The sequence below is a fragment of the Lagopus leucura genome, unplaced genomic scaffold (assembly GCF_019238085.1).
Source record: "Lagopus leucura isolate 7727_CA_CO unplaced genomic scaffold, USGS_WTPT01 35276-4_obj-0_obj, whole genome shotgun sequence".
Classification (NCBI taxonomy): domain Eukaryota; kingdom Metazoa; phylum Chordata; class Aves; order Galliformes; family Phasianidae; genus Lagopus; species Lagopus leucura.
In genome coordinates, this window is record NW_024967267.1 from 12,809 (window position 1) to 39,495 (window position 26,687).

At 46.7% G+C, this 26,687-nt stretch overlaps 2 protein-coding genes across 2 annotated transcripts; one reads left to right on the plus strand and one right to left on the minus strand.

Moving 5' to 3' along the window:
- Positions 1–82: 82 nt before the first annotated feature.
- Positions 83–7,622, plus strand: CCDC43 (coiled-coil domain containing 43). Its single transcript, XM_042893718.1, has 5 exons — positions 83–265; positions 3,842–3,929; positions 5,033–5,168; positions 5,469–5,527; positions 6,210–7,622. Exons 1-5 carry the CDS (start codon positions 83–85, stop codon positions 6,395–6,397), a joined length of 654 nt encoding a protein of 217 aa, XP_042749652.1. The 3' UTR covers positions 6,398–7,622.
- Positions 7,623–8,806: 1,184 nt separating this feature from the next.
- On the minus strand, positions 8,807–25,105 carry MEIOC (meiosis specific with coiled-coil domain). Its single transcript, XM_042893714.1, has 8 exons — positions 25,076–25,105; positions 23,149–23,271; positions 21,475–21,632; positions 21,266–21,370; positions 18,098–19,907; positions 16,771–16,905; positions 13,091–13,271; positions 8,807–9,910 (listed from the first exon to the last, which is right to left on the minus strand). The coding sequence occupies exons 1-8, from the start codon at positions 25,103–25,105 to the stop codon at positions 9,735–9,737; spliced, it is 2,718 nt and encodes a 905-aa protein (XP_042749648.1). The 3' UTR covers positions 8,807–9,734.
- Between the last annotated feature and the right edge of the window lie 1,582 nt (positions 25,106–26,687).

A 26,687-nucleotide genomic window follows, 5' to 3' on the forward strand; every position in this document is an offset into this window, starting at 1 on the left:
GCTACCGGAAGTTGCTTCCGTGCACATCACCGGAAGTTGCTCTGTGCTCGTGCGCCACCGGAAGGGGTGGAAGCGCTGTAAGATGGCGGCGCCCTGCGTGGAGGCGGCGGGGCCGGGCGCTTTCGGGGCCTGGCTGGCGGCCCGGCTCGAGGCGCTGGGGTTGGACCGCGCGGTGTACGGGGCGTATATTGCGGGGCTGCTGCGGGAGGAGGAGAGTGAGGAGGAGCGGCTGGAGGCGCTGCGCGGGGTGCTGGCGGCCTGCCTGGTGAGGGGCTGGGCCGCGTTCTCCGCGTTGTGTGGGACGGGGCCGTAGCGGGAGGGTATAAAGCGATTATGGAGCGTCCGAAGGAGGTTCGCCATGGGGAAATCGTGCTGGAGCAAAGCGGTAACTCACGAAGGTGTCGCGAACGTGGGGTGGATGGGGGGGAGAGCGGTGGATGCTGTGCACCTTTAGGTCAGCAGGGCGTGAGGCTCTTATCGGCTACAGCGTCCTTGTAGCGGGGCTTAGGGTGGGTGAGAAAGGACTGACCAGCAGAGCTCAGAGTGCTGAGATCAATGGCACACAGTCTGCTTGGAGGCCGGTGTGAGCTGTGCTCCCCACGGGTCGGTGCTGGGCCCGGTTTTGTGCAACGTCTTCATCAGCACTGTGGATGAAGGGATGGAATCCATCCTCAGCAAGTTCGGTGATGATGCAGAGCTGGGAGCAGTGGCTGACATGCTGGAAGGCTGTGCTGCCATATAACAAAACCTGCACAGGCTGAGAGTTGCACAGAGAGGAACGTGATGAGGTTCCTCAGTTCAGGATTCACCAGGATCTTCTAGAAAAGTCCCGTGGAGGGCCACAAAGGTGATTAAGGGTCTGGAGCATCTCCTGTGTGAGGAAAGGCTGAGAGGCCTTGCAGTCTGGAAAAGAGAAGGCTGAGAGGGGTCACCACTCCTTATATGTATCTCAAGTGTCAGGGAGTCAGACTGATGGGGGCAGACTCTTTTTGGTGATGTGCAGCAAGGGGCAACAGGCAGAAACTGGAATACAAGACTTTCCATGCTAACACAAAGAAAGGATTCTCTAGTCAGAGAGTAAGGGAGCTTTGGGACTGTGAGGTTTTGGAGTCTCTTTCCCTGGAGATATTCAGGATGTGTCTGGACTCAGTCCTGTGCAGCCTACTGCAAACAGCAATAGGACGAGAGCTGATGGCCTCAAGTTGTGCCAGGGGAGGACTGGATATTTGGAGAAATTATTCTCAGAAAGAGCAGTGGTACATTGGCACGGGCTGCCCAGGGCATGGGGAAGTCAGCGTCCCTGGATGGTACAAGTTACTGTGGAGAAGTGGCACTAAGGGATGTGGTCAGGGGGGTGGGATGTGTTGGGCTGGGGGATCTGAGAGGTCTTTTCCAACCTTTCTGATTCTTTGGTTCTGAATTAATATTCACAGGTATGAAGTGCTGAGTAGTTAATGTGTGCTGGTGTTCATCAGCAGTCTGCTCAGCTGCTGCCACTGGTTTTCTCCCAAATGCAGGAGCATAAAACCCAATCAGATTTTTGTTCTTATAACTACAGTTCCTTCTGTTAAATGACTGCTCACCATTTAAAAAACATTCTTCCTAAAATACAGAGCACCTGCTCACTACCTTCCATCACTTCCCCACCCTGCAGCTCCAGCAGTGCTGTCGTTTCTAAAAGAAGCACAGCTCTGTCAGTGTAGCCCTGTGCCGGGACTAATAGGAGGAGCAAGCACCAAACCTTGGCACTGGCGTTGGCTGTGTTACGTTCTGATCTCTCCTCTTTTCCCTTTAGTGCTGAGGTGCCATCTGTGCTGCCACCAGTTTCATATGCACTGTTTTTCATGCAGTGCGTGTTCATGGCACTCGTGTGTCTTCAGTCTGTTCTCTCCTGACAGGGCTGACTCTTGCAGCTGGGTTATGCTTTGCTCACAAGTTCTAACTCGGTTTGATTATCTACTATTTCTCTAAAATGTTCTTTTTGCCTCTTGAACTCTCTGACGTTCTTTTATTCCGTGCACTTTTATTGTTTTTGTAGATGCTGCTGTTTTCTGCACTGACTTGAAGCAGTTTTCATTTGGTTAACTTGGAGCTCTTCTTTCTGACTCTTCTCTTTGATCTGTGTACAAATTCCAGGCTTTCTTTTTGTTTGCCATCTTCACTAAAAGAAATTTCATGCAGCCTGACTTTATTCAAACTCACCCATTTCAAGTCAAGTTCTGTTTGTGTTCTGCTCTTCATCTCAGACTCTGGGTCACTTTGCTCTTGTGTATTTTCCAGTTATTTTTCTTGTGTCTACTAACCTCTAAAATGACAAAATTCCTTGTTCCTTTAGAGAATATGAGGTGAAAATTGTTGTATCCACAGCAACCTGGTCTACATCAGTGTTAGGAGCATCTGTTCTTTGGCTCTGCGCATCTCCCATAGGCTGTGAGAGGTCCTTGTCCTGAGTGGGCTGAGCTAGGAGGGTTATTTAGTGAATGTGCTGTGGTCTTACCTCTCTTTCTTTCCTTCTGTGTCGACTTTTGCATTGTCTGTTTCTTTTCCATTGCTTCATTCAGGTCCATTTGCACGCTGTCATCTTGGTCTTTATTCCTTTCAGAATATGAAGTCCCCATAGTGCCAAGGCTGAGTTATTGTTCCTTCATTATGTTTCAGGTACACAAATGATCTGTTTCTTACTGCTCAAATCCTCATTAGCACCTACAGGTGTTTGCCATCATCTTCAGTCTTTTTGCAGTTCATTTTCCTTCTTGCTTACCACTGTTCCTTTGTCATTCTTTACCCAATTTTCTTCCTCCTGGATACTGAAACCAGCCGTGTAGGGAGCGTCCTTCCCAGCCTTCTTTCCTGGCTGAACTTAAAGCTGCTGACCACTTTCCAGCCCTGATTCCATTGTGCTCAGGTTTCCAGAGCTCAGGGCAGCCCATCCACCCAGTGATCCATGAATTGTAGGGGCTGGGAGAGACCTCTGGACACCATCGAGTCCATGCTTGCACGCTTGATCTTAGCAGGTTAAGCATCATCCTGCCCTCTGGGTTTACTCCGCTTTAAAGCAAGTGGTCGCCTTGACGTGGTGTGTGGCACCGATGGGAGCCACAAACCCTTCATCCTTCTGCTGTTTTGCACATCACTTTCTGTGCCACAGTCTGGAACATCCTGCACGTCCATCCTAATAGTGCCTCCAGCCTCACCCAGGGGCCCCCTTCCCTGTGCTGTGCTCGTGGTCTCTGTGCTTGGCACTTTGTGTGGTGGTATCACTGTCTGGGTTCTCCTGTCACCTCACTGTTATTCTGTGCTTAGCTGTGGGAGGTTTGCTGGGAGCTCTGTGCAGGGGTTTGGTGTGCTGTCTTTGAGATGCCAATTGCATGCCAGGCAGGGTAAGATGGAGAAAGACAGCTGAGGCCTGCCTGTGGCAAGCCCTGATAGGAAATTCTCTTTTGGGCAGCGGGTATGGAGCAACCTGCAGTCTTCAGAGCTCATGTTTGGCATAGATGGGCTGTAGAACAGGTCTGGTTGGGTTAACGCTGCTTTGCTGCCTCATTTGACCCCTGAGCATAGTGCTGCTGCCAAAAGAGAGCAGGGAGGCTGTGCTGTTTGTGCAGCAGCCAGGTCTGCCTCCAGCCCTGAGCTAAGCCAACCGTAGGTGCATCTCGTGGCGTGCATTGTGCTCCCAGGTTAACAAAAGTCCCTCTGTGCCTGTCATGGTAGAGTTCGTGTGGAAGCTGAGCCTGCTGGTGGGTGTTCTGATCCTTTGCAGCTGGTACTTATACCTGATTTGTGCTCATTTATAGCAGACCAACTCTGTTCCAAGACTGAGAAGTCTCTTTTCCCCCACTAGGAAGAAGATCTCTTAAACGATGTTTGCAAGGAAGTAGTCCAGAAGTGGTCTGAATCTCAGATTGTTGATGCCAAAGAGAAAAAAGAAGGTAGTGTTGCTGCTCACTGTGCCTTTCCGTGTGCTATGAGTGCTGTGCAGGGCTTGGCAAGATGAGAGCTGTGTGTTTGTTCTGTTAGGAGTTAAACTCGGTGCTGCTCGTTGTTTGCAGAGCTGACTTGCTTCTCATTGCTGTGGCTTATGTTCTGTTTTGTCTTGAAATACAAACAAAGCAGAGTAGTTTCACTTAGGGCTGCTGCTAGCATTCTGCTGCTCTCTGGGCTCATCATCCTGCAGAGGAAATAAGCTTTTGTTGTTTTTTTTCCCTCTGGAGCACAACGAAATCCCATACTGAGAGCTGTGCAGGTTTAATGCAGCGCATGGCTCAGTGATCTTCAGGGCTGCGTTGTCACGATGCTGCGTCCCATTTGGCTACAGCCCTTATTTTTTGCTTTGCATTTTTTTGTTGGTTCTGGTGCACACAGAACGCCGTCACTGCCCGATGTGCTGGAAATAGTTGTCCCCATCGGGTCCTTATCGTGGATTTACGTTGTGCTTCTCTTGACCAAATCTCAGGGTTACAGCACACAGCAGTTGAGTGTCTTTGCCTTAAAATTCATAGAAGCAGTCTGTCCTTGGTCTGATTTTGCCTTTGGCTGAGGACAGGAAAACGTGCTCCTCCGTGTGTTAAAAAATAACCCCCTTTTTGTGGCCAAGGAATGGGAGTTGCTGAAGATGCTGCTGGATCCCTCTGGCTCCTACCAGTGGCTTTGCACAGTAAAGGAGGGATTTTTCTTATTGGGCACAGAAAGATGGGAGCAATATGTCCTTCTAGCCATGCTGTTAGAAATGTGACTCCACAGGAGGATACATCCCAGGTGAAGTCCCACAGCAGCAGTGCTGGAGCTGAATCTTTAAGGTTCCTTTCTAACCTGAGGCGTTCTGTGATCCAAGTCAGTACCCACTTGTAATTTCTAGAAGACACGAATGGGGCGTTCGTTCTCGGTAGAAAGCTGAAGTGTTTGAAACACAAAACCTGAAGGGTATCTTCCATTTAAAATGGAGCACAAAAGCAAACCCATGTGGAAACCTGGTGTGGCAGCTGCCAGCAGGCCCTCGGTGCTGGTGTGCTGACTGATGCTCTGTTTTTGGCAGATGAGGTCCAGGCGATCACCAGCATGATGGAGAAGCAGGCCAGGATCATCGTGAAGCCGAAGGAGATCTCGCAGGAGGAGAAGCAGAGGAAGGCAGCCCTCCTGGCCCAGTATGCCAACGTGACAGATGAAGAGGAATATCCTTTTTATGTTTGTTTAAAATAGCCTTCCTGGCTTTGCAGTGTCTGGTGGAGGAATTGGAGAAACTTGTCCATCTTTTTCCCTGTGAGGGAGATTCCATGGCAAAAAGCATGGGAGGTCCCAGCTTAGGGAGTTAAACATTGGGTTTTACGCTTATCTCGTTCTCAATCATCAGTGTTTGTTTTGAGCTTCTTCCTCCTGGCCTGGTAGAATTGTTATCTGACAGGTTTTGATCCAAGTGAGTCTACAGGAGCACAAGTCCACGAGCAGTGCCCACAGTTCCTTAATTCTTTCACTGGCGACGATGAACAGGACAGCTCCACTGCGACAGCTGTAAACATTGGATCAGAAAAATGTATCCTTTGATTCTCTGAGTTGGGGTTTTTGGGAGGATGGCAGCATCTGCTGCGAAATTCCCATTCTTTCTAAGACTGATCCTTTCCTTTTCTCTCCTTTATGCCCTCCTTTCCTCTACTGTCCTCTCTGAAGCTTCACATAATGTTACTGATACAGATAATTTTCCCAAACATCAGTTTAATTCTGAGCGGTGTCCAAAGAGGCAAATCATGTCAGGGATCATTGTAAGTGAAATTGAAACAAGACCGCTGTGGTACACTTAGTTGTATGTACACCTAGGGCATGGTTGCTGAGCCAACGACACCAACAGTGTTTTTGTTGGTGTTATTTGGAACATTCCTGCAACTCTGCAGCTGGCAGTTTCGGGTGGAAGCAGGATTTATCACGGCACAAGCAGAGGTTCTTTTTCCTTCCTCATTTTACTTCCAGGTTGTTGACCCGCTTGGTGAGAAAGCAGAGAGGGGAGTCAGAAATGTTCCTTGTCTTTGTGCATCTCCTTTTGTAGAGCTGGTGGCTGAGGGATTTCTCTCCCTGCAGAGCTGGGAGAAAAATGAGCAGCTGAGATCTGTTGTAGGTGGATTGTGGCTGATCCTACAGAGTCAGCGTACGGCCCCAAACCAGCACTACAAAGAGGAAGCTGTGTGTTCAGAGCGCCTTGTCTGCCCTTAGCTCACTACCAGCCCTGTTCCGAAACACCAACGTGGAGGATGTCCTGAATGCCAGAAAGCTGGAGCGGGAGCTGCTGCGAGATGAGTTCCAGAAGAAGAAGGAGCAAGACAAACTGCAGCGAGAGAAGGACAAGTTAGCCAAGCAGGAGCGGAAGGAGAAGGAGAAGAAAAGGACACAAAAAGGAGAGCGGAAGCGATAGCTGGGGTTTGCTAGTTGGACTTTAAGGGGATACAATCAGTTATGAATATGGTGTGTGTTTAAAAAGCAGCAGAAATTCTGGGCACGTGGCTGGTGACCGGTTCTTCGGAAACATTTCCTTTATTTTACGTAGCAAAAAAGAAATTTCAAGCACCTCTTAAACTCAAGTTTTGCCATGTGCTTGTGGTGTCAAATGTCCCAGTCATTCTTGTGGCCAGTGTTGTACCAAAGAACAGTGAAGTTATGATGTTTGTGTTTCAAATTGATCAGTTTTACTTCTAACTAGTTAAAGCAAGATGTAGGAGAGGGCTTCTGCATGGACTGCAGCAACAGCACGTTACGACTTGAGAGCAGAGCAAAGCCCCTCTCTGACATGCAGTTAAGGACTTGCTGCTATGGGGTGAATGTGAATTTACACTAGCCTTGAAAAATGTATTTGCAAATACGTTTATTTGTGCTGCCAAGAACAATGCTACATCTTCATTCTGGCTGAAAGAGCAGGGTTTGGCTCTGCCCTCAGCAAGGGCAAGTGCTGTTCTGCAGCAAGAGAAAGGAAATCATATGAAATATGTATGAGTTACAGCTATGAGACCACTTCACCCACAGAGTCTTGGTAAGGGAAAAGCACAGTGATTGGAGTGTCAGCTAGAGCAGCAGCACATCAGTCAGGCCCTTGTGCTGTTCTGAAACTTAATGCTGGTGGCTGGAAAATGGTGCTCCGTGATGTTCTGTGTGGGTGAACATCCACTGTTATTTCTACAGCAGCTGTCAGAGAAAATGCTTTAATGCAGGCTGTGACTGGTTTGGATGCTCTGGCTTTATGAGCAGTCGCTCCATCTGGCCCAGCCCTACTCAGGAGCTGTGAGGAGGAGGTGAAGGCTTCTCTCACCCCACAAGGGCTCTTTAGCTGCCATTTTCAGCCTTCTTTGTGGCAGCATCACCTGAACTCCCCTCTGTGTGTGGAGGAAGGACCTGTGGTGCTTCCAGGGGCACAGGGGAACCAGTGCACCTTATCCCTGTGCTGCTTCACGTTCTGGCCACTGCGTTCACGTGCAAGGCTGGCTTTTGGCAGGAGGCAGCTCCTGGCCTGGTGGTAGCTGCCCCTGTTGCCCACTTTCAGCACCAGTCTGATTTAGGGGTAACGCATCCTATTATTTAACTATTTTTGCAAGTGTGAGTATCTGCTTTATCTCTGGACTTGAACAATAAAGATGGCTGGCCAAGAAGCCGGGCTCCTCTTGTGTCTGCGGCGGTAGTGACAGACACAGGGTCTGTCCTCAGGCTCCATGCCACGTCCCACACCCTCACTTTCTCTTACCCAGCAGCAGTATTTCAGGGGGCTGAGCTGGTGTGGTTCCTCTCATTCACATGTCTTCCTGTGGCCCTGTGGGGCCGTACCAGAGTGCTGCTGCCCCAGTCTTTGGGGGCCAGAAGCAAAGCACAGTGAAGTCCTGCGTATGAGCACAGCTGCATGAATCAACAGCAGTGAAGAACGTCAGCTCTTCCCTGGCCGTCAGCCTGTTTCAGCACAGTTAATGCTTCCTGGCTCATGCTGTCACAGGTCTTCCTTGTGGGTCTCTGGTAGGAAGTGCCTGATAGCAAATGTTATTTCTCGCTCCTTGTCCTGGCATTGAGGCCCAGGGAGACTCCAGGCACACTCCTAAGATTTCTACTGCAGGTACTGAATTCATTGCATGAGCTTTGTATGACAGTACAGAGCTTTTAACTGAGATACACTTTGGATTCACTGCACTGATTCAATTGTGCCATAGTCTAAAGTTGCAGTCATGTCCTTTATTAATATCAGTACCCCCTGCTTTGTACCTCACCTTTCAGTAGGTAAATGAAAATGACAGTCCTCGTTACTGGAGAATGCTGTAGGAACCGAGACACGAAGGAAAACAGAACACATTCTCTGCAACGAAAGCTAATTTATTTCTTACCAGACAGACTAAATTCCATTTGTTTTTAACACCAACATGTCCTAGTTAACAAATCTTAATGCAGTGACTTGTGGTATGAAAAGTGCTTTGTCCTCCTGCCCCGTGAATTCGCTCTGGCAGTACTTCTGGCCATACCAGTGATCAAAGTGGTTCCTTTCTGCTGCGTTCTCATTCTGTGTTTCTCTCATAATCCCTAATGACAATTTATGTGGTGTGATTCCATCTCGTACGTGGCAGGATTTCCACAAGTAGGAAGAATGCAGACCGTGTTTCAAACAGCAGTGCATCGAGGCAAGGAAAACTGAATGAACTTAATCCACGCGTTCTGAACGCGGCGCTGCAAGTGCTGAAACCCCTCCTCTCCTAAGTCACATAATACCAACGCTTTTATCAATGAATAAGTTATTTATACTCAGTACAGAGATTGAGATAAGATGTGCACATAAGCACCAAGTGTTAAGAGCTGTCAGAAACACAGATGTAAACTAATATGTCTAAAATAGGACAATCAAATCACAAACCAGACTAGTGAAAGAGTAACTTTAAAAAACACAAGTTTCAGAACATTGTGATGCCTACCCTCCATCAGAGTTTTCAAGTGAAGGCATTAAAAACAATACTCATTATTTCAGCTGCTGTACAGCTTTTTTAGAGGCTAATACTGTGTGCATGTCACATTTTGATTATGTTTAGGTACTTTAAAACAGGTTCTTTCTTTTCCTGAGGGCGTGCCCAAATGATTTGAATACATTTACTAAATTGCAAGAGCAATTTTATCATCATTTAATTTAGTAGAATCTGGTGCATTTCCTTTCACAAATGTGGATTCTAAAATCTCAAATTCATAAATACTAATATGTTAAATATTTAATTTTACATGAATATTGAGTACTCTTAGCATTCTTCCTCCTGTTTACAGGTACTGGTTTGATAAAGAAAACACTTTTATGTCACAATCTTGTCTGAAACCACCTGGACACCACAGTAGACTGTAGTCTGAAAGACTGTAATCTTTAAGACTCGTTATTTTAAAACCCCTTTTCTAAAACAAAACTAAACAAACTTAACAGAAGAATTCTACACCAAGGCTCACCTGCAGACGTCAAATGACATCCTGGGTGCTCGTTGTTTAATTAGTGCGATTACTTAGCATTCATCAGTTGGGCTTCCCAATATTATGGTCCTGCCTGTAATTTCAGCAGTTTAAGGAGAAACCGAGAACCCTTGATGAAAATTCAACCTCCCCTCAAGATACAGCTTTAAATACGAGTATCAGCAGTTTGAACGTCACAAGTAATTAGAAAGAATGAACGTCATCACCTCCTCGCAGGCGCACGCCGCCGCCTTTTCCTGGGCACCTGGTTTCTGCCATCCAATCCGCGCTGCCACGGCCGTTCAGATTTTCGTACGCTTCTCTTCAGGCCGTGCCCGCTCCCGAAGAGCCTTTGCTGTGAGCAGCTGTCTGGCTGCAGGCTTTGGCAGGCTCATGTGCAGGGCGCACCACAGAGTCGTACGCACGCGACGCGTCGCTGCGCTCATCTCACTGATGGCCAACACCAGAGCTAAAACGTCTGCGAGGGAGAAAGGAGCTTTAATCTTTACTACACAGTTCATCGCTGCGCTGCTGGTCAAAAAGCAGCATCTTTTAGACCCTTTTAAGTCTGATTTTGTCTCTTCCTGTAAAAGGTCGTAAAAGTTCCATCTGAGAAAGCAGCGTTTTTAGGCCCTAATTGAAGAAGGCGGAACGCAGGTACTTGTTTTATTAACTCTCCTACTTTGCTCTCATCTCATGTCAGGAGGGAGTCACCTCACAGTCACCTCTGTGAAATATTCTTCAGCCAAACCCCCTCCCTGAGCTCATTGCTGGATGTTCACAGCGAGCCCTTCAGGTCTACAAACTGGACCCTCTGCCTATCTTGCCTAAGAAATTATTCTGGCAAAAGGTGGAGGAGAAGCATTTAGCACATTTTATTAGAGTGTGCAGACCACGTTCTGCAAAAATGTGTCAAAACCCACCATTTCAAAGTAAAGGGAGGCAGAGTGGCACAGTGGCACGCTGACTCAACAGCTCAGTGCATACAACCATCACTAAATGTGTGGGTAATTACTAGATTTCAATTCCAGCCTCTGTGAGGAAACATTTAATGCTCTCCTCGAGGCACCAGAATTTTCAGTCAGAACTTTGTTTTATTCCAGGTTAACTCTGCATTGCATGTTGGACTGCACAGAAAGGGCATGTGTACTTGCTTCCCCTGCCAAACACTTCCATGGGGACTGGAAGAAGTGGAAGACACTGACTTAAGACCTGCTTCCCCAGGCACTCAGGCTCAGGAACATGACTGCAGTTTCCTTTTACTGCACAAAAGTGGCACCTACTTTCAAGCAGCAGCCCTGGGTTCTGTAGGTGAAAGCATACTGCTCCTGGAGATATGAAGGGTACCTCAGACAAGGACAGAATTTCAAGGCCTAACTTCATCCCCTCATCATTTCCTTCTTCACCAGCTTGTCTGCCTCTCGCTCAATGGCTGATTTCTGCAAAACCTTTCTGAGACCTCATTCTTTCCTTCTGCAGAAACAGTGAACACTGATTCCTCTTACAGTTACCACTGCTAAGCTGACAGGAGTGACAGAGAAAGCTGATTTAGGTAACCAGGAAGAATAAGGAAGTAAGTCCATTCGTGCAACACGAACATCAACTACCCATAGAATTCTTCAAGGTAATATTTGTAATGATAATTCTGGAGAAATCAAGGGCAGAATGCAGAACAGGAGGATAGAATTGCCATCCTTTGAGCGTTCAAGATTGTGCTTTTCACATCAAGCTTTGTGAAAGAACAGCCCACAGAAATGGTATCACCTCAACCATCAGAAGAATGTAAGAAACAAGTGACACAGAAATGCACATCTCAAAGCAAAAAGATACAGCTGGTATTTGGGTCACTACCAGGTAATAAGAGAAAATCTCACCAAAATAAGGAGGAGTTGTTTTAAAGTCTGTGGATGCAGTATCCAAGAGCTGCAGACATTAAAGACGTCTTTTCTGTCCTCAAAAGATCATCTGTAACATCTAGATTATTTTGAGAGATCCTGAACATCAAATCTCAGGCAACAGAGGGATGGTTACAAATGGCTTTGAATTGATCTAGGTGGCAAATAGCAGTCAGGAAAAACCTTCTCATCATCATGATTTCTTGCAGAACTTCCTTCATTAGCTGGCCAAAACCATTTACAAGCAACTGCCAGATTTCGTGTACAGTTCTGCAACTCTTGTGTGTAGTAGCAGAATCTTTCAGACTCGCCATGGGGCAGCCCAGATCTACCTGCTACCCAACAAAGCAAATCTGTGTCCAAACAAAAGAGTTAGCTAGGAGAAAATGAGGCCACGGTTCAAGTACAAGTTTTGTTTAGATCAGATCTCCTAGAACACAGGACACAACGGTCAGACTCTGCTTTGTAAGGTAGTCAGTATCGTATCAGATGGAATATAAAGGTGCCATGGGAACAAGGTGGAGCTGAGGGAGACCCTTCCTCAGACAGAACAAAACTCACAGAACTCACACACTAACAAGGAAGCTCTGGCAAAGAGAGGAGATGCACAGTTTGAGGCATTTTCCTCAAAGCTCTCCCAAACAGGCAGCAAAGGTAGTTGCTGAGTATTCTAACATTTGAATGTCTCACCAGTTGCTACAACAGGCTGACAATCTCACAGCCAGCCAGAGTGGCAGAGGAGAAGCAGAAGTAGAAAGCACAGCCCGTCTGGTTCAATGATCAGATCCTGCTGTGCAAGGCCACCTCCTCTTCTCTCCCTAGAGGAGCTGGGCCAGGGAACAGGCCTGCAAACCATGACAGACAGCTAGTTGTTTTCTTGTCTACTCAGTTCCAAAGAGCTCACTGACCTGGTTAAGGTGTAGCACTACAGTGCCAATTATTTTCATGGGCTTAAAGATCAAAAATGTCACATGACCTTCAAGGCAAAGAGAAACAAAAACGCATGAAGAAGTGAGAAGGAAAATTGTTAGAGTATCTTTTGAAGTAATCTTGCGAACTGTAGAACTGCATGACGGGAAACACAAAAGGCATAAAGTCATCCATCTCACTCAGTTTTGGAAAGGAGGCAGAAGATGAACAGAGCAGTGTCAGAACTGTAACAATGCTTCCATCACAAAGCCATGGAGCAGAGCATCACAGGTGGCAGGGCTTTATTCTTACATCTGGGAACAAAAAGAGGAAAGAAGCTGCCATTCTGCCTGTGCACTCCTGAGAGGTTAAGCTGAACATTCTGCATATTTTGGATACCACGAAGAATAAAACCATTCTCGACAGTACATCTTTGCATATCCATCCAAAACATTACTTGTTGGGGTTTTTTTTGCCAGTCTTCACTAGCAATGCTTAAAAAGTGCATTCATAACTTAAGGACACCTTGATCACTCTTCACAGGTTCAACATTAAGATACAGAGCTACTCAGAGGTAATGGTTACAGCACTACCAGGGACAGAGAGAATGAGGCAACAGCTTAAAATCATCTCCAGTGACAAGCTGCATTACATAATTGATTGAATAAATACAATCAAAACTGATTTAACTTGTCTCATCACCTAGAAAAGATGGTCTGCTTCACTCAGAGCTGAAAAATAACTTCAGATTATAACTAGCTGTAAAACAAAATGAAACTGTAGCATCCAAACTCTCAGACATTTTAACACAGACTTTTGCAGCTACTTCATTACGTATGCCAGCTCAGTCATACCTCGGTCATCTTGGCACCTGGGAGCTCCTTGCTTTGGTCGATGGGAAGCATTTACAATCTCATATTTTCTACGCATCTGCACAACACGAATCACCTCCAGATGTTTATCAAGAGCAGTGGAAATGTTGACGTGAAGGGGAGAACTGCGAAGGCGCTCCATTTTCCCCAGTAAAGTCACGACCTAATGAGCATTTGACACAAGTTACAAGAGCTCAAGCTTCCATGGAAAGCAAGCAGATTAGGAAGAAAAGATTAACTGTAACCATTATTTTGTTTTGGGAACCATTCATAAAGCTATAGGTGAAGCAGTTGAAATTCTTAGCTGGAATTCTTTCTTCTCCAAAAACAAAGCTGTAAAATAGGCGTGCACAGAACAGCAAAATGTTACAACACCAAGACACCCAGCTCACCAGTTAATAATGGATATTACAACTCTGGGACAACCTTGTAACAGGTGGTTTCCCTGACAACATTTTGACCTACATTTCTGTTGCTTACATTCCATCAGCACTGCTGCAGCCACCTGGGTGAGAACGAATCCCACAGAGGCTGCCCAGTTTTCACCCAGGCGATTTCCCTGTGCCAGTGCAAAGCCAACATCAGCAGGGGAGAGCAGCTTGGACTGCCAACAGCTGCTGTATCCACACCCATAGGCTGCCTTTCAGGATAGATATTAAGCACAAGCACTCAAAAATCACCGTTTTCTTCAGAGAAATGAAAATCTGCACTTTTGCTGCCTTGTTTATCTTACAACACTTACATTACTAAGAATTTTCCTTTGGTGAGTAATTCCTCAGCTGAGGCTCATAGGCCTCTGGAGAACCTGGCTCCTTGTCTGCAGATACAGGCTACAGAATTCCCATGTAACGTTTATTGGTGATTAATAAGTGAAAAAACAAACAAACAAACAAACAGGGGCTGGGAGCACAACAAAAAGCCAAGTTCTTGATGCTTCCTTACAACAGAAGGATTGGAGGCTTTCCTAAGAAAAGGAGAAATGCTTGGTTTATCTAACAACAGGCTGGGAAACAGAGCACGTGAGGCAGGACAACTTGTCCAACCCGCCTCAAGCCTCCTCAGAGCAGGCTGCAGGCCAAGACAGTTGTTTTGGCAGTAGCACACACAGCAGCAAGGCTCCCTGACACCAGGCTTTGCAGAGCATTCAGGAAGAACATGCTCCTGCTGACAGGATAGTCCTGCCTCCCCTTACATCTTGTGAAAGCCTGGAAAAAAACTGCAGGCATTAATAAATTACACAGGTTTCTGTGGCAGCAGCAGCAAACAGTAAACCCACATTTATAGAGTAAAAAATAATACTAACAAAAAAAAAAAAAAGGAAGGGAGCAGGGTGAATTTCACGTAAACAACTGAGGAATCAGTCACTGGGAGAGGAAACAAGTTGCTAACGTTTGGAAATCACTAGTGTGGCTTCTGAAGGACAAATTTCAAGGAGTGGCACAGCAGGATTATGTAAGCAAGTAAAACAAAGAAAGATGAACCTGGCAGTCATTTCTCATCTTAGAGTTGTTGATGGTTGGACTTGGTAATCCTGGCAGGCCATTTTTGTATTGTTAGGTGCTACAGTGACATCCAGACCCGCAGAAGAAGTTAGGTTCTCCAAGATCTGGTTTTCAGGTACCATGCTCACACCTAATGCACCCACTGCAGCAAGTCAAATGCCTGCACTCTTTACAACAAGCCAGGGAGAACCAACAGGTAGTAAAATCAAAATCCACAAGAGTCGAAGCTGGGCTGCCCTGGAGCCCAAGGAGAAGCACTAAAGGCTCAAATGCTCAACTTCCCACCTCCTCCCCTCTGACTGCCACAGGGCTTGTTTGCTCACTCACTCAGATCCCTCAGTGGGAGCAGCAGGAAGCCAGCAGCTTCCCTTACACACCAGTGAATAAGGACTGAAGTTTCAGGTCCAGCTTTGATGACTGTTTATCATACAGTGATGTGTGTCCATCAGGGACTATTGTGTTTTACTTATTAAAACTTCAACTGGTGAGACTGATCATCCAGCCTCAGCACATTCCGCAGTGGCATTCTGCACTTACAGAGGAGCTGGAGATTTACCAGACACAAAGGAGATGAGAGTCTGTACAGGGTAGATCTTAGTTTAAGTGCTGTTAATAGCTACTGACTGGCACAGTGAAGGAAGCTATTGTCTCTTCTTCAGCTACATTTTGTTCTGGAAATAAGAGCAGCTGTAAATGAGAGTCTCAAATGAGAAATGGAAAAACGTCTGTGAGCACCAAGAGGCTTTTAACTAGAGGTTCTATGCTACCAAGAGTTAATCCCACATCCGGCCACTTCAGCTTTCACTCAAGCCTTTGTACCAGTTTTTCTCCTAGGCTGTCACTGCACTTTTTGATGCTACAAATCTAGGTTCAACTGCCTACTGTGCTTTTGAGCATCCTTGAAACTACTTTTCAGCTGCTGTGTAATAGGCATTCGAGGTTCTTTATTCTGAAGGTTGGTTCCTCACATAGCTAGACAAGATTAAGCCCTCCTTTAAGCACAGTCTTAAAGATGAGGACAGGCCATCTGAAATGAGAAGTAGTTCCCTTACACTGTTCTTCCAAAGTTCAGGAAACAGTAATTGGAAAATTACAGTAAGACTTCAGCCTGTGGATACATTTTCACTCTGCTCTCTACTCAGCTGTAGGGAGAAAAGAGGCAGCTGCAGAGGGCTGATCCCAGCAGGCAGTAAGCCAACGTGGCTCCATGGCTTATTTCACCTGTATGAGACTGGTAAGAAAGACTGAGCCTTAGCACTGCTGCCTTGGGAGCTGAGCTCTGTCTGTTCCTCCAAGAACCAGCACCTTTCACAACAGCAGCCTCTGCCTTTCATCCTCCTGCAGGGACGGGTTCAGCACCTCTGCTGCTCAGCCCACATCTCTTTTCCTTCTGCAGCGCAGGCGGCCTGGCTTTGGTCTCCCAGCCCAGAAGCAAGCCCACCACCATCTGTGGCAGCACAGATCTGCTCTGTTTGCATTCACCTCCTCCCTCTGGTCTCCCTTACAGGATTCTGCACAGGCAGCACCATGCTGCACACTGGCACCATCATTTGGCCACAGAGCCACACGCAGCTCAAAAGGCACAAGACTTACAGCCTATGCCTGTTTTAAGCTTAAAAAACAAATTAACAGTGCAGACATTCAAGCTGAAGTTGCACAAATACCCATTCCTCACTAACAAATACAGCTCTGTTATGCAAATATGCATCATAATGTCTTAAAAACATTAATAAATATGTTTGTTTCCTTTTCCCCCCCCACAGGTGCCTCCTCTAATATAGTGAGTGCAAAGCTGTAATGAACATTTCTCTGCTGAGCAAGAGGTGCCCAACAGCTCAGAATGCAGGGATATCTTAAAGCTGTGCAAGCAGTTTGGCCAGCTGGTTGGTTTTCTGGCATTGCATGCACAGCTCTGTAGTAGGAAACACACTGTCCTGGCATGGACATCTGTAACTGTGAGCCTGAGATACCCAGGGTTCCCTGCTAAGACCTGGGGTGAACCTGGAGCTGTAAAGGTCCCAGCAGGGACTGCTGAAATATTTCCTGCATAGCCCTGAAGAACAAAACCATCTGGAGAAAAGCTGCTCTGACAAACATGTATCTTCTACTGTACTCTGTGTAATAAACTCAACAGATTTTTACAATCTTTTTACAACTCACTCTGGCTTGTTCACGTAGCTGATCCACAATCAAGCGATCAACTTTTGATGAGTTTGATGTCAGCCTTGGAACTGGAGCGTTGTTATTACTGGAAATGCTTTTCCCTGGGTAACTCTTAGCAAGAGCTGATTCAGTCTGCAGGAAAACAAAAAGATCATCTCCTTCAGAACAGCAGTTGTGAGGCGTGCTTTGCTTCAGGAGCAAGAAGTTTAAGACATACAGCTTTTTCCCCTTAGGGTTTTGGATTTTTTAAGTAGATAATGTGGATTTAATTTGGGATTTAACCATTTGGTGTGAAAATCACCTCTTTCAAATCAACAACCAGTTTACTCAAAGCACTACAAATAGAGCAATTATCACAAGATAAAGTGGTTTTATTTACTTGCCACCCACATCTCAGCTCCTCCTCTTTTGCCCTTTACATCTACACACAGACATCAATCTCCCCTTCCCAAGTTGAGCCCTGCCTCCCCCTAACCAAAGCAATGACTGGCTTTTGTCAGGCAATGCTCTGGCAAAAATCTGTTACATCTCCATTCAATTTCTTCCACTGGACTGACACAACAGCTTCCACAAAGACAAGGAGCAAAGGGCCAGCTGCCACTGCCCCCTGCTAACATTTGATTAAGGTTCCTTCACACCAAATAGTGGTTCCAGATCATTTCTGAGTCTCCATACCACCTAAACTGATGAAATCAAGACAGATTTTACACTTAACAACGGACTGAGGCACTCACTTCTGCTATTAACAAAAAGGGCAATTGCATTAAACATGGAAACTGCTCCATACAGAATTGTCTGAAGCTTTTTGTTTTATGTGTTTTGATATTATTATATTTCTTCAGCTTGTTTCTGGGGGAAAAAAAGGAGCCTGTTCCAGTACATATTAGGCTTTAAACTTCAGGCAAACTGGAGGTGGGAAGGAGAGAACTAGAATAGAGGGCATTATTTTAATTCTTCAAGGCCTGAAGTTTAGTCCTAATTTGAAATATAATCAATAGATTTGCTTTGAAAGTTTTCAGATACATTTCTCCTTGGGCTGCAATGTAATTCCTATTTTTTAGCCACCCAATATACCCTTCCAGGCCCCAGTGCAGAGGCTGAAAACATCGCTGAATTTTGGTGTAAGCACAACATTCACTATGCTCCAATCAGGCTACCAACCAACAAAACTTCTCTTTTCAGTCTCAAATACATGGGGAAACTCTTCTCTCTCAAATCCCATTATTCCAACTCTTACTAGTGAGGATTTCCCATGTTCTCTAACTGGTCTCACCTTCGAGTGCGATCAGATTTGTGACAGGGAATACTAAGAAATATTTTTTACCTCCTTCCTTTCTTTCTCCAAAGCTCTGCACTGTTCGTAACACTCTTCCAGTTTAACACGGAGTTCCCTGGCAGTCCCACTGTGCATTTTAACTTGCTTTTGATATCCCAGCGCTGGTACATCGCACATCAAATCGTTAACGTAAGGATAGAAGCAATTTAAGCTGTCACTGGAGAACATGCTGTAGGACTCCATCAGAGGGACAACCAGGCGGCCAAATGGACGAGCAGATCTCGAGGGCACAGCAGCTGAACCAAGCTGATGGTTATGCTTCCAGTCAGCCATCACACAGCTGTTGGCAAAGCCTGACGCCTGAGTGATGGGATTGACAGCGCTATTACCTCCATTTCCCTGCCTGAGGTTGAGCTGACCCTGAGATTCCACCGAATCCTGATACGCGTTCTGCAACAACCTGTCTGAGTGCTTTTGTCCTTCCACACCATAATGCCCACTTTGTGGCTTCAACTGGAAACAGTGCTTGTTCAGGTTTTCAAGGGTCCCCAGCTGCTGAGCTGAGCTGCCTCTGTCTGGTTGCATTAATTTCTTGTCACTTAAAAACTCAATGAGGTTTTCTTCCCCAGTCTTTGCCAGTGCTTCCATTAGAGCAGCCGACTGAGCTCGTTCTGAAGCGTTAAAACCAAAATCAAGACTCGAGAAGAACAGAGAATTATCTTGACAGTTCTTGTGAGATAAATTACTATTTAAAGGAACATTTGAAGAGGATAACTGCAAGAAGTCATTAGGGAGACTGGAATTTTTCTGTAAAGTAGATAAACGATTATTCAGTTTCACCATGCTTGGACTCTGAGGTGGGACAGCGGGTTTGGCTTGGAAGTTCATCCAAGCCTGCCTTACACTGGCACCTGCTGACAAGTTTGCTGAGTTTGGTAATAATGGAAGTGGTTTGCAGTACTCAGGAGTCTGAAGATCAGACTTGGAAAACTGTGGCTTATCCACACCGTTTGCACAGTCACTGTTCCCCGGACAAGCTGTAAGAGAATTCAGTCCATACTCAAATTTTTGCCCCAGATCACTGCAGAATAGAGGCTCATTTGCAAACTGCTTTTCTGATAGGAGTCCTGCAGGCTTGGTGAATGTAAAGTTTTGCTGATCTGGAATCGTTTCTATTTTTCTCCGAGTACCTGATTTGAATTGAAATAATTTAGAATAGGGTTCTACATCCAGAGATGATGCTTCAGTCATTTCACTTACTATTTTTTTACTTTCTTGGAAGCTACAGTTGATGCTCTTGGTAGGCTTTGCTTTGGTAAAATGAGAATATTCAGCATATCTACCATAATCAGCATTTTCGTTGCATCTTTGAAACTGTGAGAGTGTTTCTGCCTGCTTTTGTTGCAGTTGTGCATCCGCTCCTTTGGGACACGCATTCTCTCTTCTGTAGGAGTAAGCATCAGCTCCTGAGTCCTTGATTGCTTCCAAATAAGCAGCAGGAGGCGTGAAGGTGCTTTTCACACACGGATAGCTCTGACACACAGGTGTTGTCTTCATATTCTCATTAGCCTGCATGTTGCAGCAGTTGGCACAATCATTCCTAGAAGCGCACAAGCGCTGCTCCTCGAGGTCTGCAGCAGGAAATCCATGATAACATTCCTCTGTTTTTTGCTGTGGAGCAAGATTACCACTTTGCAAGTACTGTTTCTCAGCAGCAGATGTTGATTCACTACTGTAAAAACTCTGCTGGGAAACAGCTGCAGCAAATGGTCTTTTAGTTTCTGACAACAGGTAGTGATGGTCTGTGACTCTCGTAGCATTCATGGACCACACCGACTTGAAGTTGGAAGAGCAACTCCTTAACAAAAGCAAGAAGCACACATTAGTGTTAGATTCCATCTGCAGTGCTCCTCCATTCCCAAATGGGGAGAGAAGTCTTAAAGACCAGTTCACTCCCAACGATTTCTCTTCACTGTGGAAAGAATCACTTACTTTAAACATTACCAACTACTGCCACTTCTTCATCCTCCTATCTCTGCCTGTTATCTTCCTATAACTCTAGACTAGAGAGCTGATTCTGGTTTGCCTGAACAACTGATACACATACAGTGCCTGTGAGCTGCAGGCGGTGTGCTCGTACCAAGTGATGCGCACTCAGTCCTACCAAAGGATTTACCATCATCTCCACGTTCCTGATAGAGCAGAAGATTAAGACCATCACGACTTAAACTCCCCGTAACCCTTCACAGCCACGTCCAAGTTCTCTACACAAACTGCTTCTGTGCCTCACGCTGCTTTTTGCTTCAGAATCACCTGCATTTTACACTGGCTTATGCTGCTTCCTGCATTTAAATCAACTCACTAAAAACAGGCACGTCCTTTCCTTCTACCAAGTGCTATGGATTAACAATAGAACAATCATTATGTAATCAGACCAAGTGAAAAAGTGGAACTGTAGCTGGAATGCATTGCAGCCCAGATTGGATTTTTGTTTTCAGCACTGTCAAATCTAAACTATGTAAAGCAAAGGAATTAGTAAGTCCTTCTGATCAAGACTGACTTTGTTTAGAGCCTCACTTTGGCCACGTCAGCCAGCACACATCCCAAAACCAGAACTGTCTGGGGAAGAGAAAGGGTGAGTGGCCTGTGAACCACAAGAACTGGGCTCCCCTCCTCATCTGTGAGAACTAGAATAGTCAGATTCAGGCTATCTAATGATTTATTTCAGCATTAGAACATAGGAATAATAAATCTGACATTTTGGTCTGCAAGCACTACTTAGGTTGCACAAACATCAGGGAAAACTCATTCTTCATAGAACTCTTCCCTCGTGTCAATTCAGGAGAGCACGAAGGAGCACTATTTCCTCTTTTGTGCATTCCTTCTGTGGACTGAAATTAAGAATGAAACCTCAGGTCTGAACTCAGTCATGATACTGAAGGAGATCTACCTGAATACGGCCCTTCCAGGCTGCTTAAAGATTTATTTAAAAACTTCCAATAAAAAAATTGTGTAAATGCCAGAAAACCAAAAGCTACCATGGTACTGTCACAAGTAAAACATTATCAGATTAAGGGGGAGGAAAGGAAAATGCAGAGGAGGAGGGCTTGCTAACAGGCGATGTGAAGGTGAATAAGAGAACACAGGCTGAGCTCGTGAGGGCAGTTTTTGTCAGCAGTGAGAATGCCAGAAGTGCTTGCATGACAGCATACTCACCCCTCAGCACAGTATGGCTGGGATTTATCCTGCTCTTCCAAGATGCTAGACACAAGCTCATATAAATCTGCTTCGCTGCCATAATCATTCCTTTCAATTTGAATTCTGAAAACAAATGGGTCAGTTCATTTAAAACAGTTCATTAAGTTAAAGAAACAAAAAAAACAATCGCCTTCAACACGACCCATCACCCACTCAGAACTGACTACCTGGATTTCACGTTCATCTGAGGAGCAGCGGGCTGCTTGCTGTCATCTCCACACACGGACCACGCTGTGTACAGAAGGGAGGAGTCCCCGGCTGCAGAGAATTCTGGTGTCGAGAGGGAAGAGCTGTAGGTCTGAGGTGGGTCTACGTTTTCTTCATTCTGCATTTTACAGACAATAGAAACATGGATTTCAATATGAAATAATATAAATTGTAATATTAAGTTGCCGTTTCTTCATTCTGCAAGGTTCTAAATGACTTCACTGGTGGAGCAACCAGCTGACCATAACAAGCACACCATGTATTTTGGGCATAGTGCCACAGTGCCACTCTCCTGTTGACTTCCAGGCTGTATTCCTGAAGGCACTGGGAAAGGGTTTTCATTTCAGACTCCTACCTGTGCAAAAAGCTAGGCCTGCGAAATGCAAAATGAAAAGATGTAATGATTTTCCTATCACAGTGTTTCCGACTGTCGGACCAAGCAGCTCCTGCTCAACTGCTCTATGAACGTTTGGATAACACCTCTGTGCCCCCCCAACACGTGCTGGGAGACTGAAGCTCCTCCTTCTCAGTTTTCCTAACAATAGTAATTTCTTCCTCACTTTGCTACAAATGTTGATACTAGCAGAAGAACAAAACAAACTGAAACACTATCTTCCTCATCACCACATTCTCCTTCATATGTAGCACTCCACACTGAGTCCTTCTTTAAATACTTCTTCGATAGATTCTCACCCCCTCCCTCCCTCCTCGCTTTTTTTGTGGTGTTTTTGATTTTAAACTCAACTCTCAGTCACAACCTCTTGGTTTTGCTGCCACGTCTCTTTACTTCCCCCATGTTTTCACTATTCTTGCTCTTCCCATAGGCACCTCCAACTGCTACATTCTTCACGTCACTCTTTACCCAGGTCAGCTCAGTACAGACAACTTCTATGACTACACTTTCTTTACTCTAAAACCATTTCCCCCTGCTGGCTCTAATTGCTTCCATGTTTCAGCATGCCAACAGTTAACTCCTTCCTGATGTATTCAGCTAGATTTAGCACATCTCCAGCTAAAGTCCTAATTTCTCCTCCCCCATTTGTTCATGCTCCCTCTCATCTATTTACCAGCCTTCTACATAAACATCTGTCTTCTGTCACTCTTCCTCATAAATGTAGAAGGTCAATGGACTCATCTACTCTTTCCTTCTTTCCGTTACTGTCAGCCCCCTTCTGCTGTGATGTTCAGTCAGTGGACTGAGAAAAAGCCCCAAATGAACAAAGCCGAAGGCTGATCTGGAATTCCTGCACTACAGAGGTTACCAGAGAGAAGGAAAGATGGGGAGAAGGTCCTGCGTCATTCCGCAGCACTGCTCCAATTAAAATCTCTCTCATGGGGGAGTTCTCTTGAAATTTTGAGTACGGCAGCGATGACAGAAAATTTCAGAATCGATCACAACGCAGCAGATGGTATTGGGCAAAAAATTACAAGAGACAACAAAAGGTGAAATACACAACAGGTGAACAGCCTTATTGTGACTACATTTAAGCTCCTGTCTTTTTGGATGAACCTTACACTTATAAGTTACAGCATTTGATTCATGCATTATCAGCAACAAAATTTTTGGCCACTTTGTTTACAAACACTCCAAACACTTACAGAGACATACAAATTTTATTTATAACCAACTGAACCTGTGGTTTGTAGCAGCCATGCGAGCCAGACTCTGCCATCACACTGCTGAATGCATCTGCCAGCCTGCTGCCAGCCTCTGCACTGCTCCAACAGCAGCTGCCTCCTCTGCACGCAACTTTGGGCTACAAAAGATGAGGTGGAAAAAAGTGGTAGAAGGACATGATTATACATAAACCTGGGAAGTGTAGATCTCATTGGCGTAAGGAACTTATTTAACTAACTTATCTGCAGATTCTTCCCCCTAAGAAACACCCTTCTTCCCATCATCTACCTGGATGTGCTCAGAAATAGTTGGCCAGTGGGAAAAGGCAATGAAAACAAATCAAGAACCTCGGGTTTTTCTTCCCCTTTTCAGAATGCTGAGGCACACAACAGAATTAAAGTTAAGATCAACTAGCTAAAAAAAAAAAAAAAACACAGCTGAGAAATAAAGCAGTGATATTACTGGTGCAATATTTAGAACATAACTGTAGCACCTACAGTCACTTCAGTAGGAAAGTTCACCAAGTCCAACCTCTGCCTGACCCACCAGCCCCACTGCTATACGCACCCCAAACAGCGCCAGGGCTGCAGACTCCACCTCCTCCCTCGGCAGCCCCTTCAGTGCACGACCACCCACTCCATGAAGAAACCCTTCCTAACACCCAACCTCAACGTCCCCTGGCACAGCCTGACACCAATCCCTGTGCATCCCATCCAGACCAAGGAATGGAACGACTCCCTGTGAGCACAGGCAGAGCTGGGGCTGTGCAGCCCAGAGAAGAGAAGGCTCTGGGGAGAGCTGAGAGCAGCCTGTCAGTATCTAAAGGGGAGCTATGGGAAAGAAGGGGACAGACTCTCCAGCAGGGTCAGTTATGACAGGAGAAGGGGAAACGGTTTCAAACTAAAAGAGGGCAAATTTAGACTAGATATAGAATCATAGAATGGCCTGGGTGGAAAAGGACCACAACGCTCATCTGGTTCCAACCCCTGCTGTGTGCAGGTCACCAACCAGCAGTCCAGGCTGCCCAGAGCCACATCCAGCCTGGCCTTGAATGCCTGCAGGGATGGGGCATCCACAGCCTCCTTGGGCAACCTGTTCCAGTGCCTCACCACCCTCTGGATGAAAAACTTCCTAATATCCAACCTCAACCTCCCCTGTCTCACTTTAAAACCATTCCCCTTTGTCCTATCACCACCCACCCTCACAAACAGCCATTCCCCCTCCTGTTTATATGCCTTCTCTTCTCCAAGCTAAACAAGCCCAGTTCCTTCAACCTTTCCTCACAGCAGAGCTGCTACAGCCCTCTGATCATCTCAGTGCCTCCTCTGGACCCGCACCCAGAGCTCCACATCCTTCCTGGGCTGGGGGCCCCAGGCCTGGATGCAGCACTGCAGGTGGGGCCTCACAAGAGCCAAGCAGAGGGGGACGATCACCTCCCTGTCCCTTCTGGCCACCCTTTTTTTATAATACAAAAGGAAAAGGTTTTTACGGTAAGGGTGATGAGGCTCTGGCACAGAAAGGTGGTGGACAACCCGTCCTTGGAGACACTCAAGGTCAGGCTGGATGGGGTATGAGCACTGACGGTGTCCCAGCTCACTGCAGGGCAGCTGGACCAGATGGCCTTTAAGCATCCCTTCCAGTTCAGATGATCCTGTGACTATTCTACTATCCAACACCTCCAGATCCCTCAGGTGCCCAACACCCCCCACCCTTTTAGGCAGTTGTGGAGAGCAATATGTTCTCCTCTCAGTCTTTTCTCCAGCCCAAACGGCCTCAGTTCCCTCAGCTCCCCATAGTTCTCCTTCATCACTTTTTCCATTTTGAAATCCTTATTAAATTCAGAAAGCCCAATTCCACAGCTCTGACACCATTCTGAACAAGCACTCCTCCATCTGTATCTCTACAGGATGACAACGTGGCCACAGGACAACCTCCCCACTTACCAGCACCAGTACTGGTACCCTCAGACACATTACGAGCACACTTCTCCTTTGGTTGTGCAGTTGTATGGCTTTTCATCTCAAAACAGCAAACAATGAGAAAACACACCAGCAGCAGGAGCCTCGGCCGGCTGCAACCCCCTGCCTCCACACACAGCCCTTTTCCCACACGGAATCTCAGGGAACTCCCCTGACAGAGGCACAGGGCCGCAGCTCCGCTCGGTGACCGGCAGCCTCAACCAGTCGATGACGTTCTAACAGGAACATTTCCGCAGCCCAACCGCTCCACCCCGCCTCGCAGCCCCCTGAGCCGCTCCCCAGCCCGGTGCGATGCCCCTCACCTCCATGCTGCCCGCAGACCGCGGCTGACACAGCGCTGCCCACCGCCCACTCTCTTTTCCCCCCCCCCCCGCCGCCGCCGCCCCAACAGTTCTGAGGCGCCGTTACCTCAGAGAGGAGCAACCGCCCGCCCCGCTCCGCGCGCGCAACGGGATTGGCCAGCTCCTCAGCGCGCCGACCAATGAGACGCCGACTTACTCCTCACACCTCCCCGCGCCACGTGACCGCCTTTCTTTTCCACGCGGCTCAACGGACGCCGTTGCCGGTCACATGGTAACTGCGGTTTGTTTCTATTGGCCTTCGTCCGCCAAGGTATAGCGAATGAGAAATTACGCTGGCACTCAGCCCGCCCTCATCGGCGGGAGAACAGCCAATCAGCGAGCGCGCGGCCGTTGTTCGCCCGGAGATAGCGCCGCACGCTCAGATGCCTCAGTGCGTTCTTGCGGACCGGAGCGTGTGGGAGCGTTGCGCTCAGCCGCCTTGATTTGTCAGTTCTGTGGGGAGATCAGGCTACAAAATGGGGGCGGGCCTGAAGGCACGGCTGTGAGGAGTGCTAAGGCCCCGCGGTGCGTTGGGCCCGGAGCAGAGGAAGCTGAGGGAAGGCCTCGTGGCGGCCACAGCTTCTCAAAGGGAGTGGAGGGCAGCGCTGAGCTGTGCTGGGCCCTGGGTAAATGATAGTTCATAAAGCCACGATTGGTTTATTACAGCACTGGGTGTGTGGGGATCTCTTCACAAAGCATGCATATCCCAGAGATAAATCGCCTTCGTTATGTATGGTTAACATAGGAACATCGTAGGATCGCAGAAAGGCCTGAGTTGGAAGGGACTTCAAGAATCACGAAGCTCCAATCCCCCGCCACACGCAAGGCCACCAGCCTCCACATTTCACACCTGCCCAGGCTGCCCAGGGCCCCATCCAACCCGGCCTTGAACACCTCCAGGGATGGACGGGGCATCACAGCCTCTCTGGGCAGCTGTTCCAGCACCTCACCACTCTCATAGGAAAGAACATTCATACAGCGTCCACAAAGTTCCCACCTATTTGTGCATGTTAAATCTAATGTTCCATCTATGAGTCCTGTGCTGTTTGCCCATAGCTGGTACTGATGTTGGGGTATAAACATTGCTCTGACACCTACTTGTACATTGTTCTTTGGCACTTCTCTGCCTAATAGATGCTCTTTGGAGAACGGACCAGTTCTCACCGTTCTGGGGCATCAAGAGGCATTCAGTTTGAATACTAACTAAATTAAGATTTTTGGTATCCTGTCTAGGG